We start from the raw sequence: 15781 nt of genomic DNA, 5'->3' as shown, positions 1-15781 counted from the left end.
GCTGGAAAGTTATTTCAGTACAAAATAAACACAGGTAACACCTTGGCATTAAAACTGACACAATTTATTTACAAAAATTTTGACTCCTAACAGCTTTAGAATTGTTTTAAGAAGGTAGGTAAAAGGAACAATACCTATGAAACCAATTAAATTGGTTCTGTTTCAAGAAGTGTAACATGTAGGTTTTGCTAATAATCTTTCAAATCAAAGGAAAAAAAATACAGATTTTATAGTAAAGTGAACGGGGATCTACATCCTGTCCTTTTACGCGGAACCGTTTATTACCCATTCTCCACGGTTCAACAGGATATAATGTCAGCAGCAGTGCCTATAATCCTTTCTAAATTTTGTTCCTTTGTGCATGTATTAGACACTGCTGATGCATGAAACATCTAATCTGTAGCTAACAATGACAGATGGTTTTCCCATTTATTTCTAATGAGCCATTTTTAAAGTGTCAGCACCATTTTTTGTTTGTTTGTTTAAACTTCCCATTTTACTAAGGTTTCCTGAATAAAAAAAGTCAATGTGCTTTTAGGGAACTGTTAAATGAAGGGCAAAAGAACAAGCAAAATTGAGTCTATTATGAATCATCTGCAACAGAAGCGTTGTAACAGATTTGGATATGAAATAATGAGGTAGTGAAGTCTGTCTTGAAAACCTTTTCAGCCATTCTTCTGTTCATTACCCATCTTATTTCTATCCATTCTGGTTTCTAATTCTCACTCTCCTCCCCCGCCCCAAGAATACTTAGTGATGGCAGCATTTTTGTTGCTGCCCAGAACTGTAGCTACAGAAGACAAGCCATTGAATTTCAATTTTAATATCATTGCTATATAATATGATGTGGGGATGACTTCCATTGAAGATCTGTCAAGCAAAAAAATGCCAAGTATCAAGAGTTACGTACTCACCTTAAGTTAACCATAAATAGCTTATGGCAAAATAAATCCATTTTTAAAAATTATCGAAGAAACAATGCCACCTGTTGTCATTTGCATAGGGCATTTTTTTTGTTCTGTCATTTCTATTTTTAGACCAAATCTCATTATGAGCACCCATTTTCTCTCTCTCATACTTCTCAAGCTTTATCCACTCTTCCATTCAGCACTTTAGCTCATACACCTGCCTTCTAAGGAACCACCATCATATCTTTAAACCTGAACAACAGAAATATTCTAAGATGGTCCAAACCATTTCTCCAAAACTCTTTCTTCACCTCAATGCCTTTGAGCAAATTCTGAATTAATTTGTGGAAAAATTTTTTTTTTAAAAAGAAACTCCATGCGGTTTTCTAACCCAGTTTTGGCAAACTCCTGCACAGTCAATTCAAATATTTGACTAATACTATTTTTAGTCTTTCTTCATCCTTAGATGCAAATAATTTCAATGTCTTTTACATGCACCAGAGTACTGAATTCACCTGCTCATACACACTTCAGGCTACTCAGTGTGCCCATAGTTTTAAAACTGGTCCTTGCAGATGACTGACAGATTTCTCCTTTGGCCCTCACTCCTAGTGTCCTCCCAACTGTATGCGTCCACTTTTCTGTGCATTTTCTCTTTAGTGCTGACCTTGAAGTCAAGGAGCTTAGGTTTGAGGAAAGACAAGAGGTACCTCAGTGTGCTCTAAGAATTTACCGTAAGGCTCATCCTCAAAAGGGAAAGGGTACTCCATCTGCCTGTTCTCCACACCCTGTCAGTGTAGGGATAAGAATCAGTCTAACTCAACATTTCTTCTCCCAATCTGTTACAAATTATGCCAACCTATGCTTATAGAAACTGACACCTTCACCCCTCCCGTGTTACCATCTGGGGAGAAAAAATGAAAGGGAAGTTTATGTCCATGGCTTTTTTTTTTTTGCATTCTCACTTCAGCCACCAGAGGAATGAAACACAAGAGAAACATGGTTCAATCTTTCTTTCTTCTTTATCCCTTTCCTTCACATTTTTCTTTTAAATGTTTCCATACAAATCTTATGACCAGAAATTGCTGAATTAATACCATTTTTATGTATGCAGCCCACTATTTTTTTATTATTCCTAACTATAATAATTACATGTATGAGAAACATCTTAAGATTATGCTCACATATGACACTTGCTATTTAAAAACGTCAGAATCCCAAAATATATAACAAAACTGAAAAAATGCAAATATAAAATCACATGAATTTCATATGTATTAAGCATAGTAGATCAAATTTAAGAGATCTGAAGTGCAGGGTAGCCAGTCTGTATGCTTATGTATACACTTTTGCCCAATTTTACTATCAAAATCACCTACTTATGCCCAAACATTGAGGGATCTATGCATATAAACACACAAAAAAATCTGGATGATTACAGAAAGAAATAGAAATACGCAGTATCTTTGAGGTTGAAAGGGACATCAGGAGATCATCTAGTTGAATCCCCCTGCTCACAGCAGAGTCAACTACAGCAGGCTGCTCAGGGCATTGTCCAGCTGCATTCTGGCCATCTCTAAGGATGGACACTCCACAACCTTTCTGGGGAACCTGTTCCACTGTTCAAACACCAATAGTAAAAAAAGGTTTTCCTTACATTTAAGTGGACTTTCCTGTATTTCAGGTCATGCCTGCTGCCTCTTGTCCTTTGACTGGGTGCCACTGAGAAGAGCTTGGCTCTGTCTTCTTTACCTGCGCCCTCTCCCTGTCCCACTCCCCTCCCAGCAATGCACATATTGGTCCTGCGAAGCCTTCTCTTTTCCAGGCTAAACAGTCCCAGCAACTTCTGCTTTTCCTCATACAGAGGTGTTCCAATCCCTGGGTCACCATAGTGGCCTTTTGCTGGACCCTCTCTAGTTTATCCATGTCTCTCTTGTACTGGGGAACCCAGAAGAGGACATGGCACTCCAGATGTATCTTACAAGTACCAAGCAGAGGGGAAGGAGCGCTTCCCTCAACCTTCTGTTGCTCTTCTTCCTAATGCAGCCCAGGATGCTGTTGGCCTTTCTTACTGACCTGGTGGGTACACCACCATCGACTGACCACCAGCTGGTCTTTGTGCCAGGCATTTCAGCCAGTTCTGTCTATGAGGATGTTAAGGTAGATAGTGTCTAAAGTCTTGCTAAAAATCAAGATAAACAACATCCACAGCTCTCCCATTATCTCTCAAGCCAGTCATCTCATTGAATACTATCATCAGGCATGCTTTCCCCTTTGTAAATCCAAGCTCCCAATCACCTTATTTTCCATCAGGTGTGTGGAAACGGTTTCAAGGATTACTTGGTCCATCATCTCCCCAGGAACTGGGGTTAGGCTGACTGGGACACAGTTTTCCAGATCCTCATCTTGCCTTTCTTGAAGACATCAGTGACATCTTCCATTTCTGGCCTTCCTTTTTCTGCCTTTTTCCATTCCATTTGCTAGCCTATTTCCATTTTCTGTCTTTCTTCCAATCCTCAGGAACCTCTCCCCATCATCAAGACCTTTTAAAGATAATCAAGAATGGCCTCGCGATGACACCAGCCAGCTCCCTCAGGACTCATGATACATCCTATCAGGATCCTGCAGCAGGAAGTCTCCCAGTACGATCGCTCACTTTTTCCTCCTGGTGCTGCCTCATGGCTCAGTTTCAGGTGATTCAGATGCTTTGCTGGACAGAGCTTCTGGTCCCTCCTCTGCTACCAGGTCACTGAACCTACTCTGTAGTTCCAGAGCTGCAGATAGGACAGGAGCCCTCATCCTGTTGCCAATGTCACGAGCTTTCAGCCTTCATCATCACTGGAGTTTCTATTTCCAAACCTCTTAAGCACAGACTCCACCTGGTCCTCCTTCACTATGTTTCAGGTTCCTCTATCTGTACGGTCTTGGAGAATGTTGTTGTTCTCATCACCACTGACACTGCACAGTCTGCTGCCTGCCTCCTCCAAGTCATTTACTTGGCAGCACAGATTTTCCTCCAGCACACAAGTATGTCCTGCAGGCAAGGACACTGCATCCTCTGGTCTCACCCTAGCAAGAGGCTCCAGACATCTCTGCACCCCCAGGCCTGCAGAACTACACCCGCCCTGAGGAGCTGAGGTAGTTGCTCCTGTGGATAGTCAAGTCTAGTACCCTGTAGTGCCTCACTATGTAAGTAAACAGTGTCCTGAACGGAGTTTCTGGCCCCCTTCTACACTACTCCCTCTGTTGGCTGTGCTCTAGGCTTGGTAGTTAAATACACTCTTTCTAGCATTTGCTGAAAGAATGCTTGACTCTCCCTGACAAGGAGTTAGCTGGAAACAAAAAACTTGAAGTCCCCATCGATCAAGAAAAGTTGACAAGCCTTGTGCAAAACTTATATAGCTTGCCAGCAGTCACAGCCTCCTGTAGCTATCTCTTCCCAGAAGCAGCAGGCACCCTGAAGCTCCTCAGAGTTCATACCAGTCCTCTGATGACCCCAGAAATAGTTCCCAGACAATCTAGTGTATCTCAAGCCAGAGCCCAGAAACTGCTGTGCAAACTGCTTCATCTGTTAGCGGTGCTCATGTATTTGTACATTGTTTACATTGGAAGTGTTTAACTGCCCTACAGCGATGATCGATGACGAATTTGGATAACTTTTATACCACACTTCATGCACTCTCAAAGCTATGCCTCAGGTACCTCATTATTTTAGAAACTGTTTTGTACTCCCTCCATTTAACCTGTGAGTTCATCAAATGTTCATTTCATGTCTCTTTGGGTGTCTGTAACTGAAAGATAATATAAAACATTTATTTAAAATAAGTCACCTAATGATTAAATATACCAGGAGGAGCAATTCTACTGTTCAGGAAGGAAAAGCTGATGGGCTGGTTTGGGGGGGAGGTATTTTCCACTGGTGAGTTGTTTTAAATTTCATGTTTCATTGGGATTTGGAATAAAAAGTCACTGTCCTTTCAGAGAACTGTTGAATAATGGACCAAATATGCCCTAAGGGGTGCAAAATGTCAGTGACTTTTTAGTAGATGCTACTGAGATGGCACAGGGATATTTTGTTGTTTGCCTAAGGCAACAAAACCCTAAAGCTGATTTCACACACTGCAGTATAACAAGCAGCACACCACATATTTCCAGTTGTTAGCACTATTACAAGGGATGAAACTATAAACCACTTGCTATCTTTGGAAGAAACACTTGTTTGCGCTTTCACAAATTTTTTTAGCTATTCATTAGGAAACCTTCTGACTGTTCATATAAATCTTTTGAAGATGGTTTTGAGTAAGAGGTACATAAATAACTTGGTACTAGGATTAAAAAAAAAAAAATTACAAGTCAGAACTAAAGATAAGTCAGAAGCAAAACAGACAAACATTTTGGGAAGCATCTCTGCAGCAAGAGAGGAAAAGCTGGCCAAAGAACCCTGAAGAAATGCCAGCTAAGAAGCCAGATGCTGCTTACAAAAAATACGTTCCAGAGTTTGGCATCTGGGACCATTAAATGCCAAGCTGATGCCCATCTGTGGGAAAAGCTGTTTATTGCTTCTGGGGGAGAAAAAGTAAGAAAGAATATAGCAGTAGCTTAAAGGAGTGCCAGTAAAAAAAGCAGGCAGACTGAACTCAGTATTCAAATTATAATCATATCACGATTTACTTTTGAATTCCATGATAGTTTAAAATCCATTCATTTAGAACTAAGCGTATCTTCAAGATACACTGCATAAATGTGCATGCTTTTACTTACGGATCTTTTCAGATCATAGAATCATTTGGTTGGAAAAGACCTTTAAGATCATCGAGTCCAACCCATAAATGTTCACCCATCCCTGATTTAGATGTTCACCCGCTTATACAACTTAGCACAGAACAATTCTTGCACAGTTCTGAGAAAATGCAGAGGCTGATTTTAACTTTGCTTTTCCAAATAAATCCTCTCCAGAAGGGGAAAAACAAAAGGAGTGAAACAGTATGCTGCTTTTCTGTAACAGTACTATTATTAAAGTTCATGGTATGTGTAACACTGAATACATTCTAATGAAACAAGACTAGCCATTTTTTAAGAATTCAGCACAGGTAGATGACAGTCACACTAAGAAAATTTTTTTCTTTTTATTCTGAAAAGAAGATGTGGCTTCAAATGCTAAGAAGCAAAAAGGGGAGCTATGGGGCAAATGTTGTAGTTGGGAATGGACTGAGAAAATAACAGGGAGACAAAGTCTAACTCTGGTTGACAGTATGGTTATCCAAATTGTCAGATGCCATAAATTATTATTTAAGTAAAAAAGAAGAAAGATGATTGTGGCATGGTTACTAATTGAAGAAGCACTGCTAAGGAAGACTAACAGAGTTTGAGAGGAGTTCTGAAATTACTCAAAGACCCTGCACTACAAACACAACTCATTATTTCCACTGGAGTCTAGAGGGAGGTAGGAAAACCAGGGCCTCTTACAGGACAGGATAAACAACGAAAGGGTTTAAATGAAGAGCATTTAAATACAGACAACATTTTTGCACATCAGTAATTTCTCACAAGTGCTTAAGGAACTTCAGCCTCCTATTTAAAGCTAAAATTAGCATCTACCAACCTTTGTCTTTGTAGAAGTTAGCAGGGGGAGAAGGTGTTTCAGCACCAAAGTCACCTCTGCAAAAAGCTAGGTCCTAGAATTAGAGGCATACAAATAACACTACAAAACTATCTATGTTTTTTTACTGAGTACCCATGTGTGATAATGTTATAATGTTAGACAAAACTCTGTATCATATGTATGTAGCTGTATCATATGTAGTCAAAGACAACCACTGCACCCAAAAAAGGTTGCTTAGAAGCAGGTTAAAATGAATTGTTACCTAGTATTTGTTCCAGACATAAGCACATTAAAATAGCGTAACTGGAGAAAATGAGTAAGCTTTTCATAATACTGTAACACCACTTAAAAGGATTTTGTAACACAACTAAGCTTAAATATATAAATAATATCCGTAACTGTGAAGGGGCAAATGGAGACCTGTGATATAGCTGCACAAATAGGGTGTAAGAAAAAATGTGCTGTAAGTAAAATCCAACGGATAGGAATGAGCAGGCAGGAAAGATGTCTGTCTCTGCAAAAGAAACAAGAAGGGGTCCTGTTCCCAAAAGCAAGATGTCAAAGGCAGAAAAGATCACACTTTTCTTTTGGAGAGGAGACAGGAAGCATGATACATTGATGATAATTGAGAAAAGACAGGAAAAAAGAAGACAGGCCACTGTGGTTCCTGCTTCCCCCACTGAATAATTCTGGGGACGGGACTGACTACCTTGACCTCAGCAACAGAGAGCCATCAATAGCCACAGCCAGCAGAGCTAACTAAAAAGCATCAGTTCATAGTATAGCATGATTATATAAATGGTAAGTAAATATACAAATATAAACATATAAATATAAATACTAGTTTGTAAAGTTACTAATGGTAAAGGCTAATGGTGTTGTACATGCAATGATAGTGATTAGCAGTGATTAATAATCAACCTTTGGCAAAGTATATCATTAATGAATATCAGCAATCCAGTAATGAGTTATTCAGAAGTTTGGAACTTTCCTAGTTTGTCAGTCCTTTTAAATATTCCCATCACAGAGATCACAAATTTCCTAACTGATATATATATATATATATAAACTTGCACCAAATTTATCTTTAATGAAGTTACAATGAAAGGAATTTTTACTTTACAGTAAAGTCACAGTGAGTAGAGATTCTGTATACAGCTCTGGTCCTCAGGACTGGCACTGTTAGACTGACTAGCACAGTCAGATTGAGTCCCAACCAGTGAACCAAGATACTGTAAGGGTGACTATTCTGTGTGAAGTTTTTTAAAAATGAAAATGTTAAAAAAAGCAACAAAGATGAAAAAGGATATACAGTATAAAAATAAAAATAAAACCACACTTCAGTTTACACAAAATTATAAAAGGGTATCTTATTGGATGGATTTAACTGCTGACAAAGGCTAACTTTAATCTACTGAAACAGACACTAAAACTGTTACAAAGAATGTAAGATCAATTGATGGTATAAGGAAATATACTTAGATAAGTCTAACTTCCTGTTTAGTATGGGAAGTCCACTGGTATGTTATAAAAAGGAAAGCAGCAACAACACACCATCTTTATTCTTTATAAGAACCTCAACAACGAATGCTGACAAAATGGCAAATAGCGTAAATCTGTGGGATTCCATGTGGATATAAAGGAAGAACTGAGTACTTTGGAAAGACACTTGGTTAATTCTCCAACTCTTAACATCATAATGATTACAGCTAAGTTCCAAACTATTCTAACATCATTAGAAACACCAGTTAATCCATAAAACTATGTTGCCTATTATTTTGCAAGAAGAGTTGAAGAGATTTTCACTTGAAGTTTCCCTGTAAACTCTTAACAGCAAAGGAGACACAAGGGCTTCAATTAGGGTTTGATGTTATTAGGGCAAAACTTCAGAAGTATCAGGAGACATGACACAATAGGATAGAGGAGAAAGAGGGAATTCAGCTGGTAATAGATGCATCTGTCTATACATGTTCAGAGACATAATTTGAGAGATTATGCTATCATGAGAATTGAGAGTGAGGTTCACAGGATACTACAAATGCATGCATGAAATTATTCTTAATTCATTTGTTTGCGGTGCCATGTGCTAAACTGAAAAGTTAGAAGGGAGAAAAAGAAATGTCTTAGTTTATCAGCTGAACAAAAATTAAATGGAATAAAACAGGAATTATGTAGCAAATTATTCACATTGAACAATTCAAGCTTAACTACTGATTCAGTATCTTTCTTCTGATTTTTTAAAATAAAAATATGCAACTGAGAAGGCTTCCCCCTCCTCCCCCCCACCGTTGGCATGTGTTTTGTTTTCCTATGATGGAGTCCATACAGAAAAGCATTCAGTTCTGGCATACTTGTTAATCCTTCAGTTTCGGCAGCAAGTTTTCTTATTAAGGTTCAAAAATTAATAGCACCAGATAAATAAATGAACTTAAAAGAGAAATTTGTGATTAGTCATTAAGGTTTGTATTATTTTTCTCATTATTACATATTTGAAGCTTGGTACAAAAGTATTTCCTTCTGTGTCATATTCTTTTCTGGTTTTTTTTTCTGTACAAAAAAGTATTTTTTATGCTGTTGCACAATAAAATTACCTAGCTTTTCAAGAACTGATGTTTTCAGATGGATCTGCAAATACTCAGGAGAAAATAAACTAATGAGTCTTATCAAACCATAAAAGAAAGCTATGTCATCTATCCTTTACATTAGTTTAAGTCAGAAGTGGTATCAAGTACCAGCAGTGGTATGGCCAACTTCAAAGAAACTCCGAAAATTCTGAGTATCGTTGCCAGCAGCTAAACTCATACCAGGAAAACAAACAGTGCCAGAACATGGCCTCAGGCAAGGAAACTGCATTCTTAAATGCAATTCTATCACTGCTGCATTCTCAAAGCAGTTCCTGGCCTGATTTTGGTCCAGACCAACTAGTGCTTGTCCAAAACAATGCCTAGGCATAGCTTAAGAATGACAATGACCTTTTCTATTATGCAGCTAGATTATGCAACAAAAACATTGGTCTAGACTAGTTTTCCTTGTGGTCTTAGACTCCCTGTTTCACCTACAGGTATCTTTGAAGAAGGTGTTTTTGTTTGGCTTATCATGACCCATGTGTGTAATGATTCAATGATATGTCTAATTTTCCCGTTCTGTTAACTAGGACAAATAGCTCTGAGGAAAAAATGTGTATGGTGCTTGCAGTTCAAACCAATTCTCTTGTAAACATTTTTTTGTACAGTTCAGCCAAATCCAGAAAAAGTACTTTTTGAGCATTTTTTTTTCTCATTAAGCAGTAGGGAGTCCTTAGATTTGCTCATACATAGTTGACCCAGCTACGAATAAAATTAGGAGAAGCCATGTTACCTTCTACAATATATATAATGCTTCCAGAGGCTGAAAAAAGTAAGTAAAACCTAAGGACAGGTAATGGTACATAGCTGCAAAATATTCACGCACCTAGAATTGGAGGATAGTGAAACTGTACATTTGCCTATACAATCCACTACATCATGTACGAATTGCCACAATGTAACAGCTAATCAGACATAAACACTATGCAGTTTTAAAATTATTTTTTTGTTAGTAGGCTACAAAGAATGACAAACTTCACAAAAATAAGAACTACAAAAATAATAAAATCTTTAACAAATTGTATTATGTCCCAACAGACATTAAGAGAGTGAAAAAAGCAATTAAAAATAACATATTTTCTCAACCTCAGTAGACTCTTCTTTTTCTGTTATTGGACTGAAAAAAAAATTACCAAAATAAAACATCTAATACTATACATAAATGCGGCTTCAGGGTAACACAAAGTATTTCAGTTAAATCCTGAGCATAAACTAATGCAAAAAAATTGTATTATATATATTATTGAACTTAATTAAATTTATCTTTGGCTATTTGGGAAATCATTTGTCTGTTTTCAACTGTGGTAGGTTTTTTTTCTGATTATTGTCTATATACCAGGAATACAATCACCACAGAACAACTAGATTGTATACTGTGTACAGTCATTACACTGTGTTCTCTATGCAGCTGTATCAATAGCTATTAAGAGTTTACATTCAGATACAGGACTGTTCTAGTGTTGATATCATAATATAGGTATACCCTGGCTACAAATAACAGAAGCTGATTGCTAAATTGTTTACTGAGTTCTTATCTTCATAATTCTGAAACAAATTCATTATTAAATCAAAAATGCATGCATGAAATAAAGATTGAGGTTTGAGTTAAATATAATATGTGTAGTGTCAAAACCTCATGGTTTCTCCCAGTGTGGCTGTAAATTTTTATCACAATTTTGTTGTCATTTTAAGCCACAAGGTGGCAGCAATGATATAATCTCTTCATCCAAGATTGTACAACTATGTCTACTCCCACTACTTTTACTCTTAAAGCACTTCCTGTTCTTACAGGGCATATATGACAGAAAGAGACCCTGTATTTTCTTTGACAAAACACAGTTCCAGATTAGATTACTTGCTAAGCATTTTGAATCGATGCATTCTTTAAATCTTCCATCTATAATTAATTGTGTCTGCTGACTTCAAATGAATGTGCAGTGAAGCAGTGTATCCACGACATAAGTTGTTTGCTCGTCTTTGTGTAGTAAAATTCCATTCCCCAAGCTGAGAAATGGAAGAATACCTGGATGCATAAGTCTGCCATTCCTGGGACATCATCATATGGTGAGAAGATGCAACACTTACCGATAGCTGTTGAAAAGATCCATGCAGGTGCCATTGTTCTTACAAGGCTCTGAATTGCATTCATTTAATTCATGTTCACAAAATGTTCCTTCCCACCCAGGCAAGCAAACACATTGGTATCTCTGTAACGTATGAAGTAAAACAAATAATCTGTTACTTTTCATATTTTTAATACACCAATTATTATTACTAATGGTTGTGCATTTTTTGTCTTCTAACAGGTGCTTCCCCATTCCAAAACTTCAAAATTTCATAAATATATCAATAGTTTGGCCTACTAATATGATGAAAAAAGAGGATATGAGGTAAGTATGCAACACTACTACCTACCTTTTTGTATAATCAACTTGTGTTCCCCCAAATCCTTTACTATCTCTTCCTCCCTCCACTAAGTTTTAGAAAAAGATAACCAAAGTAGTTTTATAGAAGAGAGGGTATGTATTACACTGACACGCCTAAAACACAGGTATTTACAATCACCTCAGCTGTACTGTTCAGCATGCAGTCCAAACAGAACTCAATATAAAATAATTTATTATGGAAATTCTCAGGATTATATAGCTATCCAACCTGTTTAACAACTTTAATATGAAATTGTGCATCACTATCTTAATTAAGCAGTACTAGACAATTCATGACACAAGAAATACTGTCTCCTATAACAGTGTATTAGATAGAATACATGGTGTACTAGGTAGCAATCCAGATAGCATAAATACAAGTCTTCCAGCTCTGTGGTGATGGTATTAAATGTACTAATGATTAGGTATTGTGAGCACAAAATTTCTGACTGATTAAACTGAACAAGACTTCAGCAGTGTGTACATCCACTTCAAAATTACATATATTGAAGGACCAAATTATAACCACACTCCAGTATTATCCCCAGCTTCAAAATTATCTGTTATCTGCATGCAATGGGGTGTCTGACATAGTCTCACAGAAATGAAAAGCATAAAGCATCTTTTTCTTGCCTACGTTCTACCAAAAAAAAAAGGGGGGGAAAAAAAAAAAAAAAAAAAAAAGAGTAAGGTGAACATCTGCTGACCTGGGGCAGCAATGCAAACACTTCTATTCAGCACAAGTTTTAATTGCTTTTGTAACATGCTTGCTTCTAACAAGACTTCCTTCTACAAAAACTTAGGAAACACTTTAATGGTAAGCATGACTAATGTGACTTATTTCATTACTTGCTAAACATTGCAACAGCCTTCAGGGTAGACTTTAAAGCCTATTAAAATCCACGTAAGTTGGAAGCCATTAACAGACAGCAAAATCAGTTTAGGAGTTTATTTATGCACTCAGCTTTTAAAAAAACTGCCATAGCATGACGTTCAAATGTGTAATGTAACAGCACTGTGGCATCTACAGGTGTTTACAGTCTGCAAATCATATTGCTTTGTTTTAGCTGTAGGCAAGGCTATTCCCTGCAACTAAACACCACTTGCAACCTGTGGACTCCATCTGTTAAAAAAGAAAAAAAAAAAAAAAGCTTAATCGGTTACTGCTCTATACTCCCAAACTTAGGCTCAAGAACTGCAAAATATTCTCCATGAAAAGAGAAGACAATTGGCAGCATGAGTCCAGTAAGTGGGAAATATTTGAAGTGACAGTAAATGAAAGGTTAATATAGGAAACAAAAAGATTTTGTTAAAATATTTTATATTTTTAAAATAAAATACTGAGAGGAAAACTTGGAAAGAGAAAGTAATTTCTGGGAATTCTGCCAAGGAAAGAAAAAAGAAAATACATTGAGACAAATTACATTACTAGCCCACATGTTAACATTTTCTATTACATCATAGCCACACCCAAATTAGTTATTAAATAATTTAATGAATTTGAAAGGTTTTCTGAGATTTCCTCAATTCTTTGCATGTTTATCAGTGCTGTGAAAACAACTATTAGAATGGAAAAAAAAAAAAAAAAGATGCTACAAACACAAAAGGCAAAAATGGGGACTACTAATCCATACCCACAAGTAACTATTAGACACCTTAAAAACCATTCTATTGTCAGGTTAGGTTTTCACATAAACTAGGAATGTGAGAGAATGACTGACTTCCAAAAAACTTCCAGAAATGGATTACAAAATTAGAAGTGAAAGGAGGCTGCCACCAGTTTTCTTTAGAAAGCAGCAGTACCTTTTCTGGTCTCACTAAAAACCATCTATCAATCAGCTACTGAAATTCTATGTTTTGCAGATTTCTCATTACATGAGGGCTGTCACATCAAGCACAAAACATTACTCACATGTATGTATGCCATGCATAGGTGCAGAATATGTAAACTAAAAAAATGTAGTATTTAATCTCTGTGTACTTTTACAGTAACTAACGGTGCCATGTTACAATGAATTACACATAAGTAGATAAAAAAGGTATTGATAGATCCAAGAGTTTGCAGAGAAGGACCTGGGATCCTGGTGGACACCAAGCTGAACACAAGCCAGCAACGTGCCCTTGCAGCAAAGGTGGCCAACAGCCTCCTGGGCTGCATTAGGAGGAGCACTGCTAGCAGGTGGAGGGAGTTGACCCTTCCCCTCTGCTCAGCCCTGGAGACGCACGCCTGGAGTGCCATGTCCTGTTCTGGGCTACCCAGTACAAGGGAGAGACGGAGCTACTGGAAAGAGTCCAGCAAAAAGCCACTAACGTTATTAAGAGACTGGCACATCAACTCATTGACAAAAGTTTCGGAGAGGTGGGACTGTCAGTCAGGGCATAATATACACCAAACAACATAAAATGACAGGAAGCTGCGTGGTGGGAAGTATGCAGTGCATCAAGCAAGAAACTGGAGGAATAGGATTTGATAACCTATTTATGTATTTCTTCCTCTTTACTTATTGTAATTATGTATTACTATCCATTGTGGACAGATTAAAAGAGATGGTCCCTTGGGTTCCCCAAAACATCCTTTGTCCTCTAAAGAACACAATAAATCCATAAATAACACTGTAGTTACTCCTTGTACATAGCTTTCTCTTGCACAATATATAGCACAGTACTTATAGAGTGGGTTTTAGCAGCTACACACAGGGTTGAAAACTCTGATTTTTTTAAATCTCCTACATAGATACCCAGAACCATATATGCACACTAGCATGTCTTTATCCAATTAACTGTGGTAAGAAAGTGTTATTTAAAAGCATTTGCATATTTTCCTTTCTCCAACACTGTAAATGAAGTATTAATCATTTCCTTAAGCCCCAGTCAATGTTACTGCACTGGAAAATGGCAGCTGAACATCTGGCAAATAGAAACTACAATGAGAAAGGTTCATCTCACACAACAAGGATCTGAATTACAAACATGGCAAATCTTCACACCTGTATTTTGCATATGTAGGTTGAGTAGAATTTTTACCATGCAGATATACACTCCAGGTACTTTTTCCATGTCTACAGCAAAACGTGAAGGGGAGTAATTTAGTTTTTAAAGATACTATGGAGTTGGGGCATTTTGGGGGGGGGTGTTAATTTTTTGGTGAACAGAAAGGACAAAAAATACTTTGCCTGGAAACAGAAGCACGCAATTCCACGTATTCCAAGTTCTTCTGCTGAACTTTTTTTTGTGATGCAACTGTTTTTCCATTAGGGCAGAACAGGATGAGCAGATCTTAAGACTACTTATCACTGGCACATAATGGGAGATGTACTCCAATAAGAAACCCCAGGTTTGCCTTTGAGATTTTTTTTTTCCCCCTCCTGAAAGATGATGGTCTTTTTGTCTCTACACAAAACTTTTCATCTCAAAATTCTGTTCTGTTGGAAGCAGGACTTCTTCCTACAGAAAACCTTCACGCAACTTAATTTTGTTAGTGCTAACAGCAGTTCATTTAACCTTGTGAAATAAATGTGAACATAAAAATGTAAGCATCTGTGAAATCATATTTGCAATTGCTCTAAACCATATTGAGTTCCTAACATTATTTATGCAGCCTTTTTTGTTAATTTAACGGTCTTTTCAAACTTGCTACTCTAAGGTTTCATTTTCAAGTTATTGTTGATTTAACCATTTACATAACCATCTATAATACTAACAAAACTAGATTATTTCCATTCTTTATTATGGCACTATTTTCATTATGCAAGTCTGTTCGCATTTATAACCTAACATGCTTATTTAAAAATAATTAAAAAAAAAAAAAAAACGAAACAGGATACCTGTTCCTTTTCAGTTGGTTTAACCCTTACTTTAATTTTTACTAAAGAAAAGCAAGCTAAAATAAGATCTACGCCAAGTCCCAGCAACTACACTACCTTTCAGTCTTCTGGTAATGAATTATTTACCTGTTCTTCACTGTATGCCGTAACAGTGAATGCTCCACAAGTGAAAGAAAATTGACTTCTGAGGCATGAAGAAAATCTGCAATTGGCCCTGGTTTTCCTAGTCTGAAAGACATACATGGCTTGCTCTAATATTAGTAACTCTCTAATAGCTAAGAGTCAGGGTGCCTAACCCATAGCAAAAAAACACTTTTTGGGGGGTGCCATAAGTTTGCAGTATGATTATTAATACCGATATTAATCGGATGAACAATTACAATAAACAACATAAAAC

General features: G+C 37.1%; 1 protein-coding gene across 1 annotated transcript in view; it reads right to left on the bottom strand.

The window, feature by feature from the left end:
- The window catches only part of EYS (eyes shut homolog), a 904272-nt gene that overhangs the window by 564760 nt on the left and 323731 nt on the right, over positions 1-15781 (bottom strand). Inside the window, exon 20 of the mRNA XM_035895612.1 lies at positions 11220-11341. Coding sequence (XP_035751505.1) covers positions 11220-11341 — 122 coding nt within the window. The remainder of the gene's footprint in view (positions 1-11219; positions 11342-15781) is intronic.

The sequence above is a fragment of the Egretta garzetta genome, unplaced genomic scaffold, assembly GCF_000687185.1.
Source record: "Egretta garzetta isolate BGI_Z169 unplaced genomic scaffold, ASM68718v1 scaffold55, whole genome shotgun sequence".
NCBI classification, from domain to species: domain Eukaryota; kingdom Metazoa; phylum Chordata; class Aves; order Pelecaniformes; family Ardeidae; genus Egretta; species Egretta garzetta.
This window is presented reverse-complemented; position numbering and strand designations above follow the sequence as displayed.